Below are 22856 nucleotides of genomic sequence, written 5' to 3' on the forward strand. Positions count from 1 at the left end.
AGTGTAAATATATGTCATTTGTTTTTGTAATACATTTATTATTTCCACACTCGGGCCTTGAGTTTGACACCAGTGACGTAGTGGAATGATGGTGTTGTCTTGGGAAGAAGGGGCGTGTGTTGGTGTTCTACCTTCAAAGGGGAGCAGAAGGTGTCGGATGAGGGCTTTCCTAGAAGGGGACCTAACCTGTTCTTCAAGTCGCTGTTGATGTCAAAGCTTGTTGCAGTGTCCTCGCAGGGGGAAGCACATTGTCTTGCTAGAACCTTCCGCCATGGCGTTGCGCCCACGTGCGTCCTCCCAACCCGGGAAACTCTCCTTCCTGCAGACTTCCAAAGCCACCTCGTCTCTTCGCCCGAGGGCCGTCTCCTCGCGCTCGGGCTCCGTGCTGGAAGACGAGCTGTCGTGCCCCGTCTGCTGCGAGATCTTCCGGGAGCCCGTGGTGCTGAAGTGCAGCCACAGCTTCTGCAGGGCGTGCCTGCAGCAGTTCTGGAACAAGAAGAAGGCCCAACGCGAGTGCCCCATCTGCCGCCGGAAGTGCTCCCTGACCGAGCCCACCGTCAGCCTGGCGCTGAAGAACGTGGCGGACACCTTCCTGAGGGAGCAGCAGAGGCAGGAGGGCGGCCTCGCCCTCGGCGCGACGGAGGCCAAGGTGGAGGAGGTGAGGTGCGGCGTCCACGGCGAGGTCCTCAAGCTCTTCTGTCTGGATGATCTGCAAGTTCTGTGCTGCGTCTGTCACACCTCCAAGAAGCACCAGGGCCATGGAGTGTGTCCTTTGGAAGAAGGAGCACACGACCTCAAGGTACATTTCTATTTTTTTTTTTTTTTTTAGTCATTTCAACCATCTTGCAGGGAAAATAAGTAGAGTTAAGTTCTGAATGTGACAATTTATTTGGCATGTGTCCCCTGGGCAGGAGGAGCTGAAGAAAGAACTGATTCCCGTGAAGAAGAATCTGCGTCGCCTGTATGAGGCCAAGCAGGAGTGTGATGACACAACTGTGCACATCAAGGTATCAACAAACACCACCTGTAGGGACCCGCATGGTGCTGCCAGGGTCACCCAGGGGTCGCGTTTTCATGTGGAGGGGGGTTAAAAAACGAGGAATTACAAACAATACGAATTGTTTTGGAAACAATTACCTCAACTTATGATCATAAATAACGTGGACCCCGACTTAAACAAGTGGAAAAACTTATTGGGGTGTTACCATTTAGTGGTCAATTGTACAGAATATGTACCGTATTTTCCGCACCATAAGGCGCCCTGGGTTATAAGCCGCGCCTTCAATGAACGGCATATTTCAAAACTTTGTCCACCTATAAGCCGCCCCGTGTTATAAGCCGCATCTAACTGCGCTAAAGGGAATGTAAAAAAAACAGTCAGATAGGTCAGTCAAACTTTAATAATATATTAAAAACCAGCGCGATGTGGGCGCGCATGGAGTCGTATATCAACATGGACGGAGCTGCGTGAAAAAAGCCACCCGGCCTCTTCGCGTAAACTTCCCTTAACCACTCGCTCATCTTTTCTTCATCCATCCATCCCTTCGAGTTAGCTTTTATGATGACGCCGGCTGGAAAGGTCTCTTTTGGCAAGGTCTTCCTTTTGAATATCACCATGGGTGGAAGTTTCTGGCCATTAGCATGGCAAGCTAGAACCACAATGAAGGATGACTTCTCATTCCCTGTGGTGCGAATATTCACCGTACGTGCTCCCGTTGTATCCACAGTGCGGTTCACAGGAATATCAAAAGTCAGTGGAACCTCGTCCATGTTGATAATGTTCTCTGGCCGGATCTTTTTTTCAGCTATCTTGTTTTTACAATATGCACGGAAAGTAGCCAGCTTTTCTTGAAAGTCTTTAGGCAGTTGCTGTGAAATAGTAGTCCGTGTGCGGATGGAGAGATTGCGTCTTTTCATGAACCGGAAACCTGTCGCTTAGTAGGAGCCATTTTGTGGTCTTTACAGATGTAAACACACAAAGGAAATGAAACGTAATATCCGCGCGCTTCTTCTTCTTCTACGCGGGCGGGTGGTTGCTTACAGTAGAAGAAGAAGCGCTTCCTCTTCTATGGGGGCGGGTGCTTACCTTGGCGGTTGCTTGCCGTAGAAGAAGAAGCGCTTCCTGTTCTACGGGGAAAAAAGATGGCGGCTGTTTACCGTAGTTGCGAGACCTAAACTTTATGAAAATGAATCTTAATATTAATCCATATATAAAGCGCACCGGGTTATAAGCCGCACTGTCAGCTTTTGAGTAAATTTGTGGTTTTTAGGTGCGGCTAATAGTGCGGGAAATACGGTATATATATATATATAATATATCAATATGTAGCCATCCATCCATCCATTTTCTACCGCTTATTCCCTTTGGGGTCGCGGGGGGCGCTGGAGCCTATCTCAGCTACAATCGGGCTATATGTATGTAATAAAAAAATATATATATAGCTAGAATTCACTGAAAGTCAAGTATTTCTCATATATATATATATATATATATATATATATATATATATATCTTAACCACGCCCTCCACCCCCACCTCCCGAAATCGGAGGTCTCAAGGATGGCAAGTATGGAAAACAGAAAACCCTTCATGTGGCTTTACCCCTTACACAGTGGAGTTTTACGAGCCTTCTTCTTGGTAGGTTTCAAAGACAGCTTTTGTCTTCTTGCCGGGCCCTCAAATGTAACACAAAGTGTTGGTGATAATTTAGAAACAATTGTTCTAACAGGCCCCCCTAAACGACACAAATTTAACACGTAGTTTGCCTTTTCAAAATAAACTTTTTTGATAAGAAATATCGTAAAAGCTCATACAGTACAATGTACAACATCGACAGCAGTTTTATGAAGTACTAATGTACATTATTTACCTTGGAGAGTGGACTGCTATGGTATCTTCTTCCAGCCGCTGCGCTGTCAAACACACCATCAGCAGCTTTCCCGTATTTTCTTTCCTTCCTTTCTTCTTTCCCGTGCTTGAAAAAACACTGTACGCTTGGTGGGATCTTACAGGGTTGAAGTGAGGTGGGCTAGTTTCAATCAGAACTGCATTTGCCGTGTTGGTGTGGAGCCGTGCTTCAGTTCAAACATAACGTGGAGATTGTAAGAGGGAATACAATCAATCATTAAAAATGATTTGTTACTTAAATATCTCACATTGAGTACTGAGTGTTTGATACTAGCTAGAGTTGTCATTGTGTTCTTCAAATGAATGTGGATTACATTTCTCTGATCAGATCATCTAATTCTCTGTCTCTTAACTAATCTATGTGCTTTGATAGTAGTCATTGTTTTAGAGGAGAGGGCTGCGATATTTTATTCATGGCAGAATCCTTGATGGCGCGAAGTGGAATCCTTTTAAAACCTCTAAAGGCTTAGTGGCCACATGCGTGGACAGCACCTTTTAGCTCTTATTTCCAAAATTGTGTACACTACTGAATTGGGGTCGTATGGCCTCTTATGTGGACACTTATACTGCCATCTGGTGGTGTCAGAAGAGTATAACATACAATGGAATTTGGAAAAAAAAAGTGTAAAAATAAGAATTAGCATGTCAGTAAACATGAAGTACACATTTGTGTACTTATGGACTAAGTACATCATATCAAAAGATGATTCTTAGTTTTTATTCTAATTAGGGTCCAATAAGCCCAAATAGCAAAGAGAAATATAAAAAAAGCATGTAAACAAACAGCTTAGGCCTTAAGAGGTTAAATTAACCTCTTAGATTGGTCACATTTAGTCTTAGATCAGTCACATCTAGTTTTATTCTTAGATCGGTCACATCTAGTCTTGGACTTAGATCGGTCACATCTAGTTTTATTCTTAGATCAGTCACATCTAGTCTTGGACTTAGATCGGTCACATCTAGTTAATTCTGAGATCGGTCACATCTAGTCCTAGATCGGTCACATCTAGTCTCAGTCTTAGATCTGTCAAATTTAGTCTTAGATTGGTCACATCTAGTCTTTAACTTAGACTGGTCACATCTAGTCTTAGACTGGTCACATCTAGTCTTAGTCTTAGATCGGTTACATCTAGTCTTAGACTGGTCACATCTAGTCTTAGACTGGTCACATACAGTCTTAGACTGGTCACATCTAGTCTTGGAATTAGACTGGTCACATCTAGTCTTAGAATTAGACTGGTCACATCTAGTCTTAGAATTAGACTGGTCACATCTAGTCTTAGACTGGTCACATCTAGTCTTGGAATTAGACTGGTCACATCTAGTCTTAGAATTAGACTGGTCACATCTAGTCTTGGAATTAGACTGGTCACATCTAGTCTTAGAATTAGACTGGTCACATCTAGTCTTAGAATAAGACTGTTCACATCTAGTCTTAGACTGTTCACATCTAGTCTTAGACTGGTCACATCCAGTCTTCGACTTGTCACATCCAGTCTTCGACTGGTCACATCCAGTCTTAGACTGGTCACATCTAGTCTTAGACTGGTCACATCCAGTCTTAGACTGGTCACATCTAGTCTTAGACTGGTCACATCTAGTCTTCGACTGGTCACATCTAGCCTTAGACTGGTCACATCTAGTCTTCGACTGGTCACATCTAGTCTTCGACTGGTCACATCCAGTCTTCGACTTGTCACATCCAGTCTTCGTCTTGTCACATCCAGTCTTCGATTTGTCACATCCAGTCTTCGACTGGTCACATCCAGTCTTCGACTTGTCACATCCAGTCTTCGACTTGTCACATCCAGTCTTCGACTGGTCACATCCAGTCTTAGACTGGACACATCTAGTCTTCGACTGGTCACATCTAGTCTTCGACTGGTCACATCCAGTCTTCGACTGGTCACATCCAGTCTTAGACTGGTCACATCCAGTCTCAGACTGGTCACATCCAGTCTTAGACTGGTCACATCTAGTCTTAGACTGGTCACATCTAGTCTTAGACTGGTCACATCCAGTCTTCGACTGGTCACATCCAGTCTTCGACTGGTCACATCTAGTCTTCGACTGGTCACATCCAGTCTTCAACTTGTCACATCCAGTCTTCGACTTGTCACATCCAGTCTTCGACTGGTCACATCCAGTCTTAGACTGGTCACATCCAGTCTTAGACTGGTCACATCTAGTCTTAGACTGGTCACATCCAGTCTTAGACTGGTCACATCCAGTCTTAGACTGGTCACATCTAGTCTTAGACTGGTCACATCTAGTCTTAGACTGGTCACATCTAGTCTTAGACTGGTCACACCTAGTCTTCGACTGGTCACATCTAGTCTTCGACTGGTCACATCCAGTCTTGGACTGGTCACATCTAGTCTTAGACTGGTCACATCCAGTCTTAGACTGGTCACATCTAGTCTTAGACTGGTCACATCTAGTCTTCGACTGGTCACATCTAGTCTTCGACTGGTCACATCCAGTCTTTGTCTTGTCACATCCAGTCTTCGACTGGTCACATCCAGTCTTCGACTGGTCACATCCAGTCTTCGACTTGTCACATCCAGTCTTAGACTGGTCACATCCGGTCTTAGACTGGTCACATCCGGTCTTCGACTGGTCACATCTAGTCTTCAACTGGTCACATCCAGTCTTCGACTTGTCACATCCAGTCTTCGACTTGTCACAACCAGTCTTCGACTTGTCACATCCAGTCTTCGACTGGTCACATCCAGTCTTCGACTGGTCACATCCAGTCTTCGACTGGTCACATCCAGTCTTCGACTGGTCACATCCAGTCTTAGACTGGTCACATCCAGTCTTAGACTTGTCACATCCAGTCTTAGACTTGTCACATCCAGTCTTCGACTGGTCACATCCAGTTTTAGACTGGTCACATCCAGTCTTAGACTGGTCACATCCAGTCTTAGACTGGTCACATCCAGTCTTCGACTTGTCACATCCAGTCTTCGACTGGTCACATCCAGTCTTCGACTTGTCACATCCAGTCTTCGACTGGTCACATCCAGTCTTCGACTGGTCACATCTAGTCTTAGACTGGTCACATCCAGTCTTAGACTGGTCACATCCAGTCTTAGATTGGTCACATCCAGTCTTAGACTGGTCACATCTAGTCTTCGACTGGTCACATCCAGTCTTAGACTGGTCACATCCAGTCTTAGACTGGTCACATCTAGTCTTAGACTGGTCACATCCAGTCTTAGACTGGTCACATCCAGTCTTAGACTGGTCACATCTAGTCTTAGACTGGTCACATCCAGTCTTCGACTTGTCACATCCAGTCTTTGTCTTGTCACATCCAGTCTTCGACTGGTCACATCCAGTCTTCGACTGGTCACATCCAGTCTTCGACTTGTCACATCCAGTCTTAGACTGGTCACATCCGGTCTTAGACTGGTCACATCCGGTCTTCGACTGGTCACATCCGGTCTTCGACTGGTCACATCCAGTCTTCGACTTGTCACATCCAGTCTTCGACTTGTCACAACCAGTCTTCGACTTGTCACATCCAGTCTTCGACTGGTCACATCCAGTCTTCGACTGGTCACATCCAGTCTTAGACTGGTCACATCCAGTCTTAGACTTGTCACATCCAGTCTTAGACTTGTCACATCCAGTCTTCGACTGGTCACATCCAGTTTTAGACTGGTCACATCCAGTCTTAGACTGGTCACATCCAGTCTTCGACTGGTCACATCCAGTCTTCGACTTGTCACATCCAGTCTTCGACTGGTCACATCCAGTCTTCGACTTGTCACATCCAGTCTTCGACTGGTCACATCCAGTCTTCGACTGGTCACATCTAGTCTTAGACTGGTCACATCCAGTCTTAGACTGGTCACATCCAGTCTTAGATTGGTCACATCCAGTCTTAGACTGGTCACATCTAGTCTTAGACTGGTCACATCCAGTCTTAGACTGGTCACATCTAGTCTTAGTCTTAGTTAGGTGACATCTAGTCTTAGACTGGTCACATCTAGTTTTAGTCTTAGACTGGTCACATCTAGTCTCATACTGGTCACATCTAGTCTTAGACTGGTCTCATACAGTCTTAGACTGGTCACATCTAGTCTTAGAATTAGACTGGTCACATCTAGTCTTAGACTGGTCACATACAGTCTTAGACTGGTCACATCTAGTCTTGGAATTAGACTGGTCACATCTAGTCTTAGAATTAGACTGGTCACATCTAGTCTTGGAATTAGACTGGTCACATCTAGTCTTAGAATTAGACTGTTCACATCCAGTCTTAGACTGGTCACATCTAGTCTTAGACTGGTCACATCCAGTCTTAGACTGGTCACATCTAGTCTTAGACTGGTCACATCTAGCCTTAGACTGGTCACATCTAGCCTTAGACTGGTCACATCCAGCCTTAGACTGGTCACATCCAGTCTTAGACTGGTCACATCTAGTGTTAGACTGGTCACATCCAGTGTTAGACTGGTCACATCCAGTCTTAGACTGGTCACATCCAATCTTAGACTGGTCACATCCAGTCTTAGACTTGTCACATCCAGTCTTAGACTGGTCACATCCAGTCTTAGACTGGTCACATCCAGTCTTAGACTGGTCACATCTAGCCTTAGACTGGTCACATCTAGCCTTAGACTGGTCACATCCAGCCTTAGACTGGTCACATCCAGTCTTAGACTGGTCACATCCAGTCTTAGACTGGTCACATCCAGTCTTAGATTGGTCACATCCAGTCTTAGACTGGTCACATCTAGTCTTAGACTGGTCACATCTAGTCTTAGACTGGTCACATCCAGTCTTAGACTGGTCACATCTAGTCTTAGTCTTAGTTAGGTCACATCTAGTCTTAGACTGGTCACATCTAGTTTTAGTCTTAGACTGGTCACATCTAGTCTTAGACTGGTCACATCTAGTCTTAGACTGGTCTCATACAGTCTTAGACTGGTCACATCTAGTCTTAGACTGGTCACATACAGTCTTAGACTGGTCACATCTAGTCTTGGAATTAGACTGGTCACATCTAGTCTTGGAATTAGACTGGTCACATCTAGTCTTAGAATTAGACTGTTCACATCCAGTCTTAGACTGGTCACATCTAGTCTTAGACTGGTCACATCTAGTCTTAGACTGGTCACATCTAGCCTTAGACTGGTCACATCTAGCCTTAGACTGGTCACATCCAGCCTTAGACTGGTCACATCCAGCCTTAGACTGGTCACATCTAGTGTTAGACTGGTCACATCCAGTGTTAGACTGGTCACATCCAGTCTTAGACTGGTCACATCCAATCTTAGACTGGTCACATCCAGTCTTAGACTTGTCACATCCAGTCTTAGACTGGTCACATCCAGTCTTAGACTGGTCACATCGAGCCTTAGACTGGTCACATCTAGCCTTAGACTGGTCACATCCAGCCTTAGACTGGTCACATCCAGCCTTAGACTGGTCACATCCAGTCTTAGACTGGTCACATCTAGCCTAAGACTGGTTACATCCAGTCTTAGACTGGTCACATCTAGTCTTAGTCTTAGATCGGTCACATCTAGTCTTAGACTGGTCACATCTAGTCTTAGTCTTAGACTGGTCACATCTAGTCTTAGACTGGTCACATCTAGTCTTAGACTGGTCACATCTAGTCTTAGACTGGTCACAACCAGTCTTAGACTGGTCACATCTAGTCTTAGAATTAGACTGGTCACATCTAGTCTTAGACTGGTCACATCTAGTCTTAGACTGGTCACATCTAGTCTTAGACTGGTCACATCCAGTCTTAGAATTAGACTGGTCACATCTAGTCTTAGATTGGTCACATCTAGTCTTAGATTGGTCACATCTAGTCTTAGATCGGTCACCTCTAGTCTTGGACTTATATCGGTCACATCTAGTCTTAGTCTTATTTTGGTCACATCTAGTCTCATAATGGTCACATCTAGTCTTAGGCTGGTCACATTTAGTCACATCTAGTCTTAGTCTTAGATCGGTTACATGTAGTCTTAGATTGGTCACATCTAATCTTAGAGATGGTCACATCTGGTTTTAGACTGGTCACATCTAGTCTTAGAATTAGGCTGGTCACATCTAGTCTTACAATTAGACTGGTCACATCCAGTCTTAGACTGGTCACATCGAGCCTTAGACTGGTCACATCTAGCCTTAGACTGGTCACATCCAGCCTTAGACTGGTCACATCCAGCCTTAGACTGGTCACATCCAGTCTTAGACTGGTCACATCTAGCCTAAGACTGGTTACATCCAGTCTTAGACTGGTCACATCTAGTCTTAGTCTTAGATCGGTCACATCTAGTCTTAGACTGGTCACATCTAGTCTTAGTCTTAGACTGGTCACATCTAGTCTTAGACTGGTCACATCTAGTCTTAGACTGGTCACATCTAGTCTTAGACTGGTCACAACCAGTCTTAGACTGGTCACATCTAGTCTTAGAATTAGACTGGTCACATCTAGTCTTAGACTGGTCACATCTAGTCTTAGACTGGTCACATCTAGTCTTAGACTGGTCACATCCAGTCTTAGAATTAGACTGGTCACATCTAGTCTTAGATTGGTCACATCTAGTCTTAGATTGGTCACATCTAGTCTTAGATCGGTCACCTCTAGTCTTGGACTTATATCGGTCACATCTAGTCTTAGTCTTATTTTGGTCACATCTAGTCTCATAATGGTCACATCTAGTCTTAGGCTGGTCACATTTAGTCACATCTAGTCTTAGTCTTAGATCGGTTACATGTAGTCTTAGATTGGTCACATCTAATCTTAGAGATGGTCACATCTGGTTTTAGACTGGTCACATCTAGTCTTAGAATTAGGCTGGTCACATCTAGTCTTAGAATTAGGCTGGTCACATCTAGTCTTACAATTAGATTGGTCACATCTAGTCTTAGTTTGGTCACATCTAGTCTTAGACTGGTCACATCCAGTCTTAGACTGGTCACATCTAGTCTTAGAATTAGACTGGTCACATCTAGTCTTAGATTGGTCACATCTAGTCTTAGATCGGTCACCTCTAGTCTTGGACTTATATCGGTCACATCTAGTCTTAGTCTTATTTTGGTCACATCTAGTCTCATAATGGTCACATCTAGTCTTAGACTGGTCACATCCAGTCTTAGACTGGTCACATCTAGTCTTAGAATTAGACTGGTCACATCTAGTCTTAGATTGGTCACATCTAGTCTTAGATCGGTCACCTCTAGTCTTGGACTTATATCGGTCACATCTAGTCTTAGTCTTATTTTGGTCACATCTAGTCTCATAATGGTCACATCTAGTCTTAGGCTGGTCACATTTAGTCACATCTAGTCTTAGTCTTAGATCGGTTACATGTAGTCTTAGATTGGTCACATCTAATCTTAGAGATGGTCACATCTGGTTTTAGACTGGTCACATCTAGTCTTAGAATTAGGCTGGTCACATCTAGTCTTACAATTAGATTGGTCACATCTAGTCTTAGTTTGGTCACATCTAGTCTTAGACTGGTCACATCCAGTCTTAGACTGGTCACATCTAGTCTTAGACTGGTCACATCTAGTCTTAGACTGGTCACATCTAGTCTTAGACTGGTCACATCTAGTCTTAGACTGGTCACATCCAGTCTTAGATTGGTCACATCCAGTCTTAGACTGGTCACATCTAGTCTTAGACTGGTCACATCTAGTCTTAGACTGGTCACATCTAGTCTTAGACTGGTCACATCCAGTCTTAGATTGGTCACATCCAGTCTTCGACTTGTCACATCCAGTCTTCGACTTGTCACATCCAGTCTTCGACTGGTCACATCCAGTCTTAGACTGGTCACATCCAGTCTTAGACTGGTCACATCCAGTCTTAGACTGGTCACATCTAGTCTTAGACTGGTCACATCTACCTTTCAAAATGTGCTTGATACATTTTGTACGGAGTAAGCAGATCTATTTGATAGATTCCATTTCTTGTTCTATGGTCATCATCACACTTTTCTGTGGTATCATAACAACAACAAAAAAGAGCTAGATGTTCACTGAAGTGTTAATGAAAACCACATCAAGGAAGTTGCCTACAGCCACAAGGGTTAATACCCACTTGTTACTTCAAATATTCCACGCTGCGCTTGCATGGAAGACGTGTGACTGGCCCATTTCCGCGCCCGCACAGAACCAGGCTCAGGCCTCCGAGAAGCGGCTCAGGGAGGAGTTTGAGCAGCTGCGGGACTTCCTGCACAAGGAGGAAGCGGCTCGGCTGGCCGCCCTGCAGCAGGAGGAGGAGGAGAAGCGGGAGCTGGTGAGGAAGAAGTCAGAGAGCATCACCAGAGACATCTTGACCTTCTCGCACGCCGTCATCGCCGTGGAGAACGAGATCGCATCCGGCGACGCCCTCTTCCTGCAGGTACGAGGCCTCGTCTTCGCCGCGATCGAACGCGCTTATCAGTGATAATAACAACAATGTACCTTCTCGCTGTAGAATTACCCAAACACCAAGAAGAGGTAAGAATTCCTTCTCCGTGACACGTTCTACAACTCGACCTTGAGCTGACACTTTGTCGTTAAAGGGCACAGCTGCCGCAGAAGGACCCGGAGAAGGTGTCCGGCGCTCTTATTGACGTGGCCAAGCATGTCAGCTCCCTCAAGTACCATGTTTGGGAGAAGATGGTGGAAATGGTTCAGTACAGTAAGCATCATTTCACATGTTGACTCTAACTGTGTCCTACTTGATGCTTGCGAATGTCAATGGTCAGGAGGAGGGTTGTACGGTATACTGGTACTAGTATAGTACCGCGGTACTAATGAATCAAAAACTATACTATATTCTGTTTGAAAAGTACCAGTTCCCAATTATTGTTATTATTTTTAACGGGCATGACATCGCGTCGTCACGTGTACGAGCAAAGGAGCATGTTGGGCAGCGCACACACACTGAGTACTTACAAGCAGACACAGTGTGTAGACAGAAAAGGGAGAATGGACGCATTTTGGTGTAAAGATAAAGGCCATCCGCAGTCGGCAGTGTTTTAGCTACTTTTAAATCACTAATCCTCGCCTCCATGGCGACAAATAAAGTGAGTTTCTTACAAGTACCGTATTTTCCGCACTATTAGCCGCACCTAAAAACCACAAATTTACTCAAAAGCTGACAGTGCGGCTTATAACCCGGTGCGCTTTATATATGGATTAATATTAAGATTCATTTTCATAAAGTTTCGGTCTCGCAACTACGGTAAACAGCCGCCATCTTTTTTCCCCGTAGAAGAGGAAGTGCTTCTTCTTCTACGCAAGCAACCGCCAAGGTAAGCACCCGCCCCCATAGAACAGGAAGCGCTTCTTCTTCTACTGTAAGCAACCACCCGCCCGCGTAGAAGAAGAAGAAGTGCGCGGATATTACGTTTCATTTCCTTTGTGTGTTTACATCTGTAAAGACCACAAAATGGCTCCTACTAAGCGACAGGTTTCCAAGACGCAATCTCTCCATCCGCACACGGACTACTATTTCACAGCAACTGCCTAAAGACTTTCAAGAAAAGCTGGCTACTTTCCGTGCATATTGTAAAAACAAGATAGCTGAAAAAAAGATCCGGCCAGAGAACATTATCAACATGGACGAGGTTCCACTGACTTTTGATATTCCTGTGAACCGCACTGTGGATACAACGGGAGCACGTACGGTGAATATTCGCACCACAGGGAATGAGAAGTCATCCTTCACTGTGGTTCTAGCTTGCCATGCTAATGGCCAGAAACTTCCACCCATGGTGATATTCAAAAGGAAGACCTTGCCAAAAGAGACCTTTCCAGCCGGCGTCATCATAAAAGCTAACTCGAAAGGATGGATGGATGAAGAAAAGATGAGCGAGTGGTTAAGGTAAGTTTACGCGAAGAGGCCGGGTGGCTTTTTTCACGCAGCTCCGTCCATGTTGATATACGACTCCATGCGCGCCCACATCACGCTGGTTTTTAATATATTATTAAAGTTTGACTGACCTATCTGACTGTTTTTTTGACATTCCTTTAGCGCAGTTAGATGCGGCTTATAACACGGGCGGCTTATAGGTGGACAAAGTTTTGAAATATGCCGTTCATTGAAGGCGCGGCTTATAACCCAGGGCGCCTTATGGTGCGGAAAATACGGTAACTGTCAGGTTTAAACACTGATGACATCTATTAAACAGACAAAGAAGCAAGGAATTAAACAGAGACCAAATTCAATTTAGCTCAATTGAGGAGAAACGTCTGGGCTGTACTCTTTGTACAGTCTTCCACCACGCTCTGACCAAAGATTGTACGCCTCCTCTTTTATTTGGACTTTCCCTGATTACATGGCAACAGCTGTTTCTAAAGGGAGGGGGGTCGTAAACAGCCGTCGCCTTTGGTTACAAAACAGTTAAGGTGGGTCAGGTCCTGCTTCCTTTCCGCTTTGTAGATCTCGGGGCAAGACAAAATCTTCCTGTGGATTACAATAGATCAAAGAAACAGACACCTTCATGTCGCTTCCAATCCTACACAGTGGAGTTTTACACGCCTTTTGCTTGGTAAGATCAAAGACAGCTTTTGTCTGCTCGCCGGGAACTCATTGAAACACAAAAGTTTTGTGATAATTTAGATGCAATTATTCTGACAGTACCATTATCACTGGAGGATGAGGAATAGCTAAACATGCTTCACTACACACCGTAAGAGGATGCAATAGTTCACCGCTAACAAAAGCTAGCGCGCCTGAATGTAAACAAACGCCATGGGTGGATCTTTACGAGCATGTTGGGCAGTGCACACACACAGAGTACTTACAAGCAGACACAGTGTGTAGACAGAAAAGGGAGAATGGACGCATTTTGGCCTAAAAACTGATGTTAAAGGTGAAGTTATAACACTGAAACACCCTCTTTAAAACATGACTAGCAAGTTAGTGTTTAGGCAGTGTTTTAGCTACTTTTAAATCACTAATGCTCGCCTCCATGGCGACAAATAAAGTAAGTTTCTTACAAGTATTATTATCACTGGAGGACGAGTTATAGCTAAACATGTTACACTACACACCGTAGGAGGAGACAATAGCTCACCGCTAATAAAAGTTAGCGCGCCTGAATGTGGTGATATCCTTTACACACTGATGTCGCTTGTTGATGCAGTACAGCCTGAGGGATGGAAGGTCACGGGCTTAGCTGCTTACGTGCAGTGATTTCTCCAGGTTCTCTGAACCCTTTGATGGTATTACGGAGCGTAGATGGTGAAATCCCTAAATTCCTTGCAATAGCTGGTTGAGAAAGGTTTTTCTTAAACTGTTCAACAATTTGCTCAAGCAATTGTTGACAAAGTGGTGACCCTCGCCCCATCCTTGTTTGTGAATGACTGAGCATTTCATGGAATCTACTTTTATACCCAATCATGGCACCCACCTGTTCCCAATTTGCCTGTTCACCCGTGGGATGTTCCAAATAAGTGTTTGATGAGCATTCCTCAACTTTATCAGTATTTATTGCCACCTTTCCCAACTTCTTTGTCACGTGTTGCTGGCATCAAATTCTAAAGTTAATGATTATATGCACACAAAAAAATGTGTATCAGTTTGAACATCAAATATGTTGTCTTTGTAGCATATTCAACTGAATATGGCTTGAAAATGATTTGCAAATCATTGTATTCCGTTTATATTTACATCTAACACAATTTCCCAACTCATATGGAAACGGGGTTTGTAAATACAGTCTATTATACAGCATTATTCACATGTGAATAATATAAATACAGTCTATTATACAGCATTATTCACATGTGAATAATATAAATACAGTCTATTATACAGCATTATTCACATGTGAATAATATAAATACAGTCTAATATACAGCATTACTCACATGTGAATAACATAAATACAGTCTATTATACAGCATTATTCACATGTGAATAACATAAATACAGTCTATTATACAGCATTATTCACATGTGAACAATATAAATACAGTCTATTATACAGCATTATTCACATGTGAACAATATAAATACAGTCTATTATACAGCATTATTCACATGTAAATAAAATAAATACAGTCTATTATACAGCATTATTCACATGTAAATAAAATAAATACAGTCTATTATACAGCATTATTCACATGTGAATATATAAATACAGTCTATTATACAGCATTATTCACATGTGAATAATATAAATACAGTCTATTATACAGCATTATTCACATGTGAATAATATAAATACAGTCTATTATACAGCATTATTCACCTGTGAATAATATAAATACAGTCTATTATACAGCATTATTCACCTGTGAATAATATAAATACAGTCTATTATACAGCATTATTCACCTGTGAATAATATAAATACAGTCTATTATACAGCATTATTCACATGTAAATAAAATAAATACAGTCTATTATACAGCATTATTCACATGTAAATAAAATAAATACAGTCTATTATACAGCATTATTCACATGTGAACAATATAAATACAGTCTATTATACAGCATTATTCACATGTGAACAATATAAATACAGTCTATTATACAGCATTATTCACATGTAAATAAAATAGTCTATTATACAGCATTATTCACATGTGAACAATATAAATACAGTCTATTATACAGCATTATTCACATGTAAATAAAATAAATACAGTCTATTATACAGCATTATTCACATGTAAATAAAATAAATACAGTATATTATACAGCATTATTCACATGTGAATATATAAATACAGTCTATTATACAGCATTATTCACATGTGAATAATATAAATACAGTCTATTATACAGCATTATTCACATGTGAATAATATAAATACAGTCTATTATACAGCATTATTCACCTGTGAATAATATAAATACAGTCTATTATACAGCATTATTCACCTGTGAATAATATAAATACAGTCTATTATACAGCATTATTCACCTGTGAATAATATAAATACAGTCTATTATACAGCATTATTCACATGTAAATAAAATAAATACAGTCTATTATACAGCATTATTCACATGTGAACAATATAAATACAGTCTATTATACAGCCTTATTCACATGTGAACAATATAAATACAGTCTATTATACAGCATTATTCACATGTGAATAATATAAATACAGTCTATTATACAGCATTATTCACATGTGAATAATATAAATACAGTCTATTACACAGCATTATTCACATGTGAATAATATAAATACAGTCTATTACACAGCATTATTCACATGTGAATAATATAAATACAGTCTATTACACAGCATTATTCACATGTGAATAATATAAATACAGTCTATTATACAGCATTATTCACATGTGAATAATATAAATACAGTCTATTATACAGCATTATTCACATGTGAATAATATAAATACAGTCTATTATACAGCATTATTCACATGTGAATAATATAAATACAGTCTATTATACAGCATTATTCACATGTGAATAACATAAATACAGTCTATTATACAGCATTATTCACATGTGAATAATATAAATACAGTCTATTATACAGCATTATTCACATGTGAATAATATAAATACAGTCTATTATACAGCATTATTCACATGTGAATAATATAAATACAGTCTATTATACAGCATTATTCATATGTGAATAATATAAATACAGTCTATTATACAGCATTATTCACATGTGAATAATATAAATAGTCTATTATACAGCATTATTCACATGTGAACAATATAAATAGTCTATTATACAGTATTATTCACATGTGAATAATATAAATACAGTCTATTATACAGCATTATTCACATGTGAATAATATAAATACAGTCTATTATACAGCATTATTCACATGTGAACAATATAAATACAGTCTATTATACAGCATTATTCACATGTGAATAATATAAATACAGTCTATTATACAGCATTATTCACATGTGAATAACATAGTCTATTATACAGCATTATTCACATGTGAATAACATAAATACAGTCTATTATACAGCATTATTCACATGTGAATACTATACATACAGTCTATTATACAGCATTATTCACATGTGAACAATATAAATACAGTCTATTATACAGCATTATTCACATGTGAATAATATAAATACAGTCTATTATACAGCATTATTCACATGTGAATAACATAAATACAGTCTATTATACAGCATTATTCACATGTGAATAACATAAATACAGTCTATTATACAGCATTATTCACATGTGAATAATATAAATACAGTCTATTATACAGCATTATTCACATGTGAATAATATAAATACAGTCTATTATACAGCATTATTCACATGTGAATAACATAAATACAGTCTATTATACAGCATTATTCACATGTGAATAATATAAATACAGTCTATTATACAGCATTATTCACATGTGAATAATATAAATACAATCTATTATACAGCATTATTCACATGTGAATAACATAAATACAATCTATTATACAGCATTATTCACATGTGAATAATATAAATACAGTCTATTATACAGCATTATTCGCATGTGAATAATATAAATACAGTATTATACAGCATTATTCGCATGTGAATAATATAAATACAGTCTATTATACAGCATTATTCACATGTGAATAATATAAATACAGTATTATACAGCATTATTCACATGTGAATAACATAAATACAGTCTATTATACGGCATTATTCACATGTGAATAATATAAATACGGTCTATTATACAGCATTATTCACATGTGAACAATATAAATACAGTCTATTATACAGCATTATTCACATGTGAATAATATAAATACAGTCTATTATGCAGCATTATTCACATGTGAATAATATAAATACAGTCTATTATACAGCATTATTCACATGTGAATAATATAAATACAGTCTATTATACAGCATTATTCACATGTGAATACCGTAATATAAATACAGTCTATTATACAGCATTATTCACATATGAATAATATAAATACAGTCTATTATACAGCATTATTCACATGTGAATAATATAAATACAGTCTATTATGCAGCATTATTCACATGTGAATAATATAAATACAATCTATTATACAGCATTATTCACATGTGAATAATATAAATACAGTCTATTATACAGCATTGTTCATATGTGAACAATATAAATACAGTCTATTATACAGCATTATTCACACGTGAATAACATAAATACAGTCTATTATACAGCATTATTCACATGTGAATAATATAAATACAGTCTATTATACAGCATTATTCACATGTGAATAACATAAATACAGTCTATTATACAGCATTATTCACATGTGAATAATATAAATACAGTCTATTCACATGTTATACTTTGCACCTGGTTTTTACTTTGTGACATGACATTTCCTTCTGTTGTAGCGCCCATCACCCTGGACCCCAACACCGCGTACTCCTGGTTGTCCATCTCCAAGGACCTGACCAGCGTGGCCAACAGCGGCTCTCTGCAGCAGCTCCCGGCCAACCCCGAACGCTTCGGCCACTTCGTCTTCGCCCTGGGCTCGGAGGGCTTCTCCTCGGGCCGCCATGCCTGGGAGGTGGAGGTGGGCGACAAGGTGGACTGGATGCTGGGCGTGGTCAGAGGGTCCGTGGACAGAAAAGGCCGCATCTCCGGCTGCCCCGAGGGCGGCTTCTGGATGATATCGCACTACGAGGGAGAATACTCGGCCATGACCAGACCCAGCACTCGCTTGCAGCTGGAGGGGGAGCTGACCAGAGTCCGGGTCCAGCTGGACTACGACGCCGGTGAGGTGACCTTCTCCAACCCTATCAGCATGATGCCCATCTACACCTTTAAGGACTTCTTTACCGACATCATGTACCCCTTCTTCTGCCCTGGAGCAAACATCAACGGGAATAACCCCGACCCCCTCAAGATCTGCCCTGCTACAGTGGCCGTGTGGAACAGCGCCACCTGGTGACATGTAAGCAACACCAATCAATCTCACGCTGCTTTTGGCATCAATTTCCCCCTAAGAAACATTTTGAAAACATGTACATCTGTGACTACACACGTAGCTTACCACCATCAACATGTGGATGTGTGCATTGCTCACCATGTCAATCTAATCCAATATTGATTATTACTTCTGTTTAGACAAGAAGGACATAAAAAATGAGAACACACCTGAAGTGTTCAATGGATCTCAACTGGACTGTTTAGTTGGTTTTAGGAGACGTTTGGTCTCTCATCCAAGTAGGTTCATGCTCATAGACTTAGATTGGTCTCATCTAGTCTTAGACTTAGATTGGTGACATCTAGTCTTAGTCTTAGATTGGTCACATCTAGTCTTAGACTTAGATTGGTCACATCTAGTCTTAGACTTAAAATGGTCAAATCTAGTCTTAGTCTTAGATTGGTCACATCGAGTTTTAGATTGGTTACACCGAGTTTTAGACTGGTCACATTTAGTCTTAGTCTTAGATCGGTTACGTCTAGTCTTAGATTGGTCACATCGAGTCTTAGCCTTAGATCAGTTACATCTAGTCTTAGAGATGGTCACATCTAGTCTTAGACTGGTCACATCTGGTCTTAGAATTAGACTGGTCACATCTAGTCTTAGACTGGTCACATCTAGTCTTAGATCGCTTACATCTAGTCTTAGACTGGTCACATCTAGTCTTAGACTGGTCACATCTAGTCTTAGACTGGTCACATCCAGTCTTAGACTGGTCACATCTAGTCTTAGACTGGTCACATCTAGTCTTAGATTGGTCACATCTAGTCTTAGTCTTAAAACGTTCACATCCAGTCTTGGACTTATATCGGTCACATCTAGTCTTAGTCTTAGTTTGGTCACATCTAGTCTTATAATGGTCACATCTAGTCTTAGACTGGTCACATTTAGTCACATCTAGTCTTAGATCGGTCACATCTAGTCTTAGATTGGTCACATCTAGTCTTAGATTGGTCACATCTAGTCATAGACTGGTCACATCTAGTCTTAGAATTAGACTGGTCACATCTAGTCTTAGAATTAGACTGGTCACATCTAGTCTTAGAATTAGACTGGTCACATCTAGTCTTAGATTGGTCACATCTAGTCTTAGATTGGTCACATCTAGTCTTAGACTGGTCACATCTAGTCTTAGACTGGTCGCATTTTGTCTTAGAATTAGACTGGTCACATCTAGTCTTAGATTGGTCACATCTAGTCTTAGTCTTAGATCGGTCACATCCAGTCTTGGACTTAGATCGGTCACATCTAGTCTTAGTCTTAATTTGGTCACATCTAGTCTTAGATTGGTCACATCTAGTCTTAGTCTTAAAACATTCACATCCAGTCTTGGACTTATATCGGTCACATCTAATCTTAGTCTTAGTTTGGTCACATCTAGTCTTATAATGGTCACATCTAGTCTTAGACTGGTCACATTTAGTCACATCTAATCTTAGATCGGTTACATGTAGTCTTAGATTGGTCACATCTAGTCTTTGATTGGTCACATCTAGTCTTAGACTGGTCACATCTAGTCTTAGAATTAGACTGGTCACATCTAGTCTTAGAAATAGACTGGTCACATCTAGTCTTAGATTGGTCACATCTAGTCTTAGACTGGTCACATCTAGTCTTAGACTGGTCACATCTAGTCTTAGACTGGTCACATCTAGTCTTAGACTTAGATTGGTCACATCTAGTCTTACACTTAGATTGGTCTCATCTAGTCTTAGTCTTAGACTGATCACATCTAGTCTTAGGCTTACATTGGTCACATTGGGGCGGTATAGCTCGGTTGGTAGAGCGGCCGTGCCAGCAACTTGAGGGTTGCAGGTTCGATCCCCGCATCCGCCATCATAGTTACTGCCGTTGTGTCCTTGGGCAAGACACTTTACCTGCTCTCAGTGCCACCCACACTGCTGTAAATGTAACTTAGATATTGGGTTTCACTATGTAAAGCACTTTGAGTCACTAGAGAAAAGCACTATATAAATATAATTCACTTCACTTCACATCTAGTCTTAGACTTAAACTGGTCACATCTAGTCTTAGATGTAGATCGGTCACATCTAGTCTTAGACTTAGATCGGTCAAATCTAGTCTTAGTCTTAGATTAGTCACATCGAGTTTTAGACTGGTCACATTTAGTCTTAGTCTTAGATCGGTTACGTCTAGTCTTAGATTGGTCACATCGAGTCTTAGCCTTAGATCAGTTACATCTAGTCTTAGAGATGGTCACATCTAGTCTTAGAGATGGTCACATCTAGTCTTAGCCTGGTCACATCTAGTCTTAGAATTAGACTGGTCACATCTAGTCTTAGAATTAGACTTGTCACATCTAGTCTTAGACTGGTCACATCTAGTCTTAGATTGGTCACATCAAGTCTTAGTCTTAAAACGTTCACATCCAGTCTTGGACTTATATCGGTCACATCTAGTCTTAGTCTTAGTTTGGTCACATCTAGTCTTAGACTGGTCACATTTAGTCACATCTAGTCTTAGATCGGTTACATATAGACTTAGATTGGTCACATCTAGTCTTAGACTGGTCACATCTAGTCTTAGAATTAGACTGGTCACATCTAGTCTTAGATTGGTCACATCTAGTCTTAGATTGGTCACATCTAGTCTTAGACTGGTCCCATTTTGTCTTAGAATTAGACTGGTCACATCTTGTCTTAGATTGGTCACATCCAGTCTTGGACTTAGATCGGTCACATCTAGTCTTAGCCTTAGATTGGTCACATCAAGTCTTAGATTGGTCACATCTAGTCTTAGACTGGTCACATTTAGTCACATCTAGTCTTAGTCTTAGATTGGTGACATCTAGTCTTAGTCTTAGATTGGTCACATCTAGTCTTAGATTGGTCACATCTAGTCTTAGACTGGTCCCATTTTGTCTTAGAATTAGACTGGTCACATCTTGTCTTAGATTGGTCACATCCAGTCTTGGACTTAGATCGGTCACATCTAGTCTTAGTCTTAATTTGGTCACATCAAGTCTTAGATTGGTCACATCAAGTCTTAGATTGGTCACATCTAGATCTAGTCTTAGACTGGTCATATTTAGTCACATCTAGTCTTAGTCTTAGATCGGTCAAATCTATCCTTAGTCTTAGATTGGTGACATCTAGTCTTAGTCTTAGATTGGTCACATCTAGTCTTAGATTGGTCACATCTAGTCTTAGGCTTAGATTGGTCACATCTAGTCTTAGACTGGTCAGATCTAGTCTGGCAGTTGGTGCCAAAACCCCAACTGTTCATACTCTAACACGAGGAGGTTGTGCCCTATGTTAGTGAAAACAGTTGCGATGCAAAAGAGCAATCCTATGGTCAATTGACAAAATAAACAACTGTTAAGATTGACAGTAGGGTTGCTCTTTTGCTTCTCAACAGTTTCTCCCCCCTTCATTACCATATGGCGGAAACATTGGTGCCCATGCACACCCTCCTTGCGTTGGAGTATAAAGCAACTGCTAGACTAAATCTGAGCAATCTTAGTCCAAGACAATCCTTCTCAAATAGTAGGGCAGGCCCCCCGTAACCACACGGGGTGTTGTTTCCTTTAATGTTATTTAGCTTAGTGTTTTGCAGAGGTGTACTTATAACAATTCTATAGACAAATTATGCTATTTATAGTCATGGTGGAGAGTGGGAGTGCAAAATCTATTCTTCCTGGGGGAACGTACCAGATAATATTTGAGAAGCGTTGGACCCCAAAAGGGACAAGCGGTAGAAAACGGATGAATGCATGGTCCAAGTCTAGATCTGACCAAGTCTATGAGCATGAAGTGATGAAGGCCACTTGGATGAGAGGTGAAACATCTTCTAAGACAAACAAAACCGATGATTGAATGTCCTGAGATGACAATGGCCTGATGACGGAGAACTTCCATAGACACTCTTTGGTGGCGCCCCCTATGAGTTGTGCTTAAAATGCTTTAGACCACATGGTTTAACAATGCTACCTTGGTTTTCCTACGTCAAAAAATGTTGTTTATCATCTCAGCTACCATAGGGCC

General features: G+C 40.9%; 1 protein-coding gene across 2 annotated transcripts; it reads left to right on the forward strand.

The window, feature by feature from the left end:
• Positions 1-260: 260 nt before the first annotated feature.
• Positions 261-19170, forward strand: LOC133620679 (E3 ubiquitin-protein ligase TRIM35). 2 transcript variants are annotated; one of them, XM_061982281.1, is made up of 7 exons: positions 261-799; positions 912-1007; positions 11055-11285; positions 11361-11383; positions 11449-11567; positions 18257-18640; positions 18737-19170. In XM_061982281.1, the coding sequence occupies exons 1-7, from the start codon at positions 272-274 to the stop codon at positions 18814-18816; spliced, it is 1461 nt and encodes a 486-aa protein (XP_061838265.1). In that variant the 5' UTR covers positions 261-271; the 3' UTR covers positions 18817-19170. The 2 variants fall into 2 exon arrangements, with proteins under 2 accessions (XP_061838265.1, XP_061838264.1); XM_061982280.1 differs by having other exon boundaries at positions 18257-19170.
• The last annotated feature ends 3686 nt before the right edge of the window (positions 19171-22856 follow it).

The sequence above is a fragment of the Nerophis lumbriciformis genome, linkage group LG24 (genome assembly GCF_033978685.3).
Source record: "Nerophis lumbriciformis linkage group LG24, RoL_Nlum_v2.1, whole genome shotgun sequence".
Taxonomy (NCBI): domain Eukaryota; kingdom Metazoa; phylum Chordata; class Actinopteri; order Syngnathiformes; family Syngnathidae; genus Nerophis; species Nerophis lumbriciformis.

Excerpts from the sequence above, each read along its gene's own strand:
- LOC133620679 (XM_061982280.1), top strand. The coding sequence starts at position 272 with ATGGCGTTGCGCCCACGTGCGTCCTCCCAACCCGGGAAACTCTCCTTC. Across the intron at positions 11,286-11,360 it reads GCGACGCCCTCTTCCTGCAG|AATTACCCAAACACCAAGAA; the intron begins GTACGAGGCCTC and ends TTCTCGCTGTAG. Across the intron at positions 11,568-18,256 it reads GGTGGAAATGGTTCAGTACA|CGCCCATCACCCTGGACCCC; the intron begins GTAAGCATCATT and ends CTTCTGTTGTAG.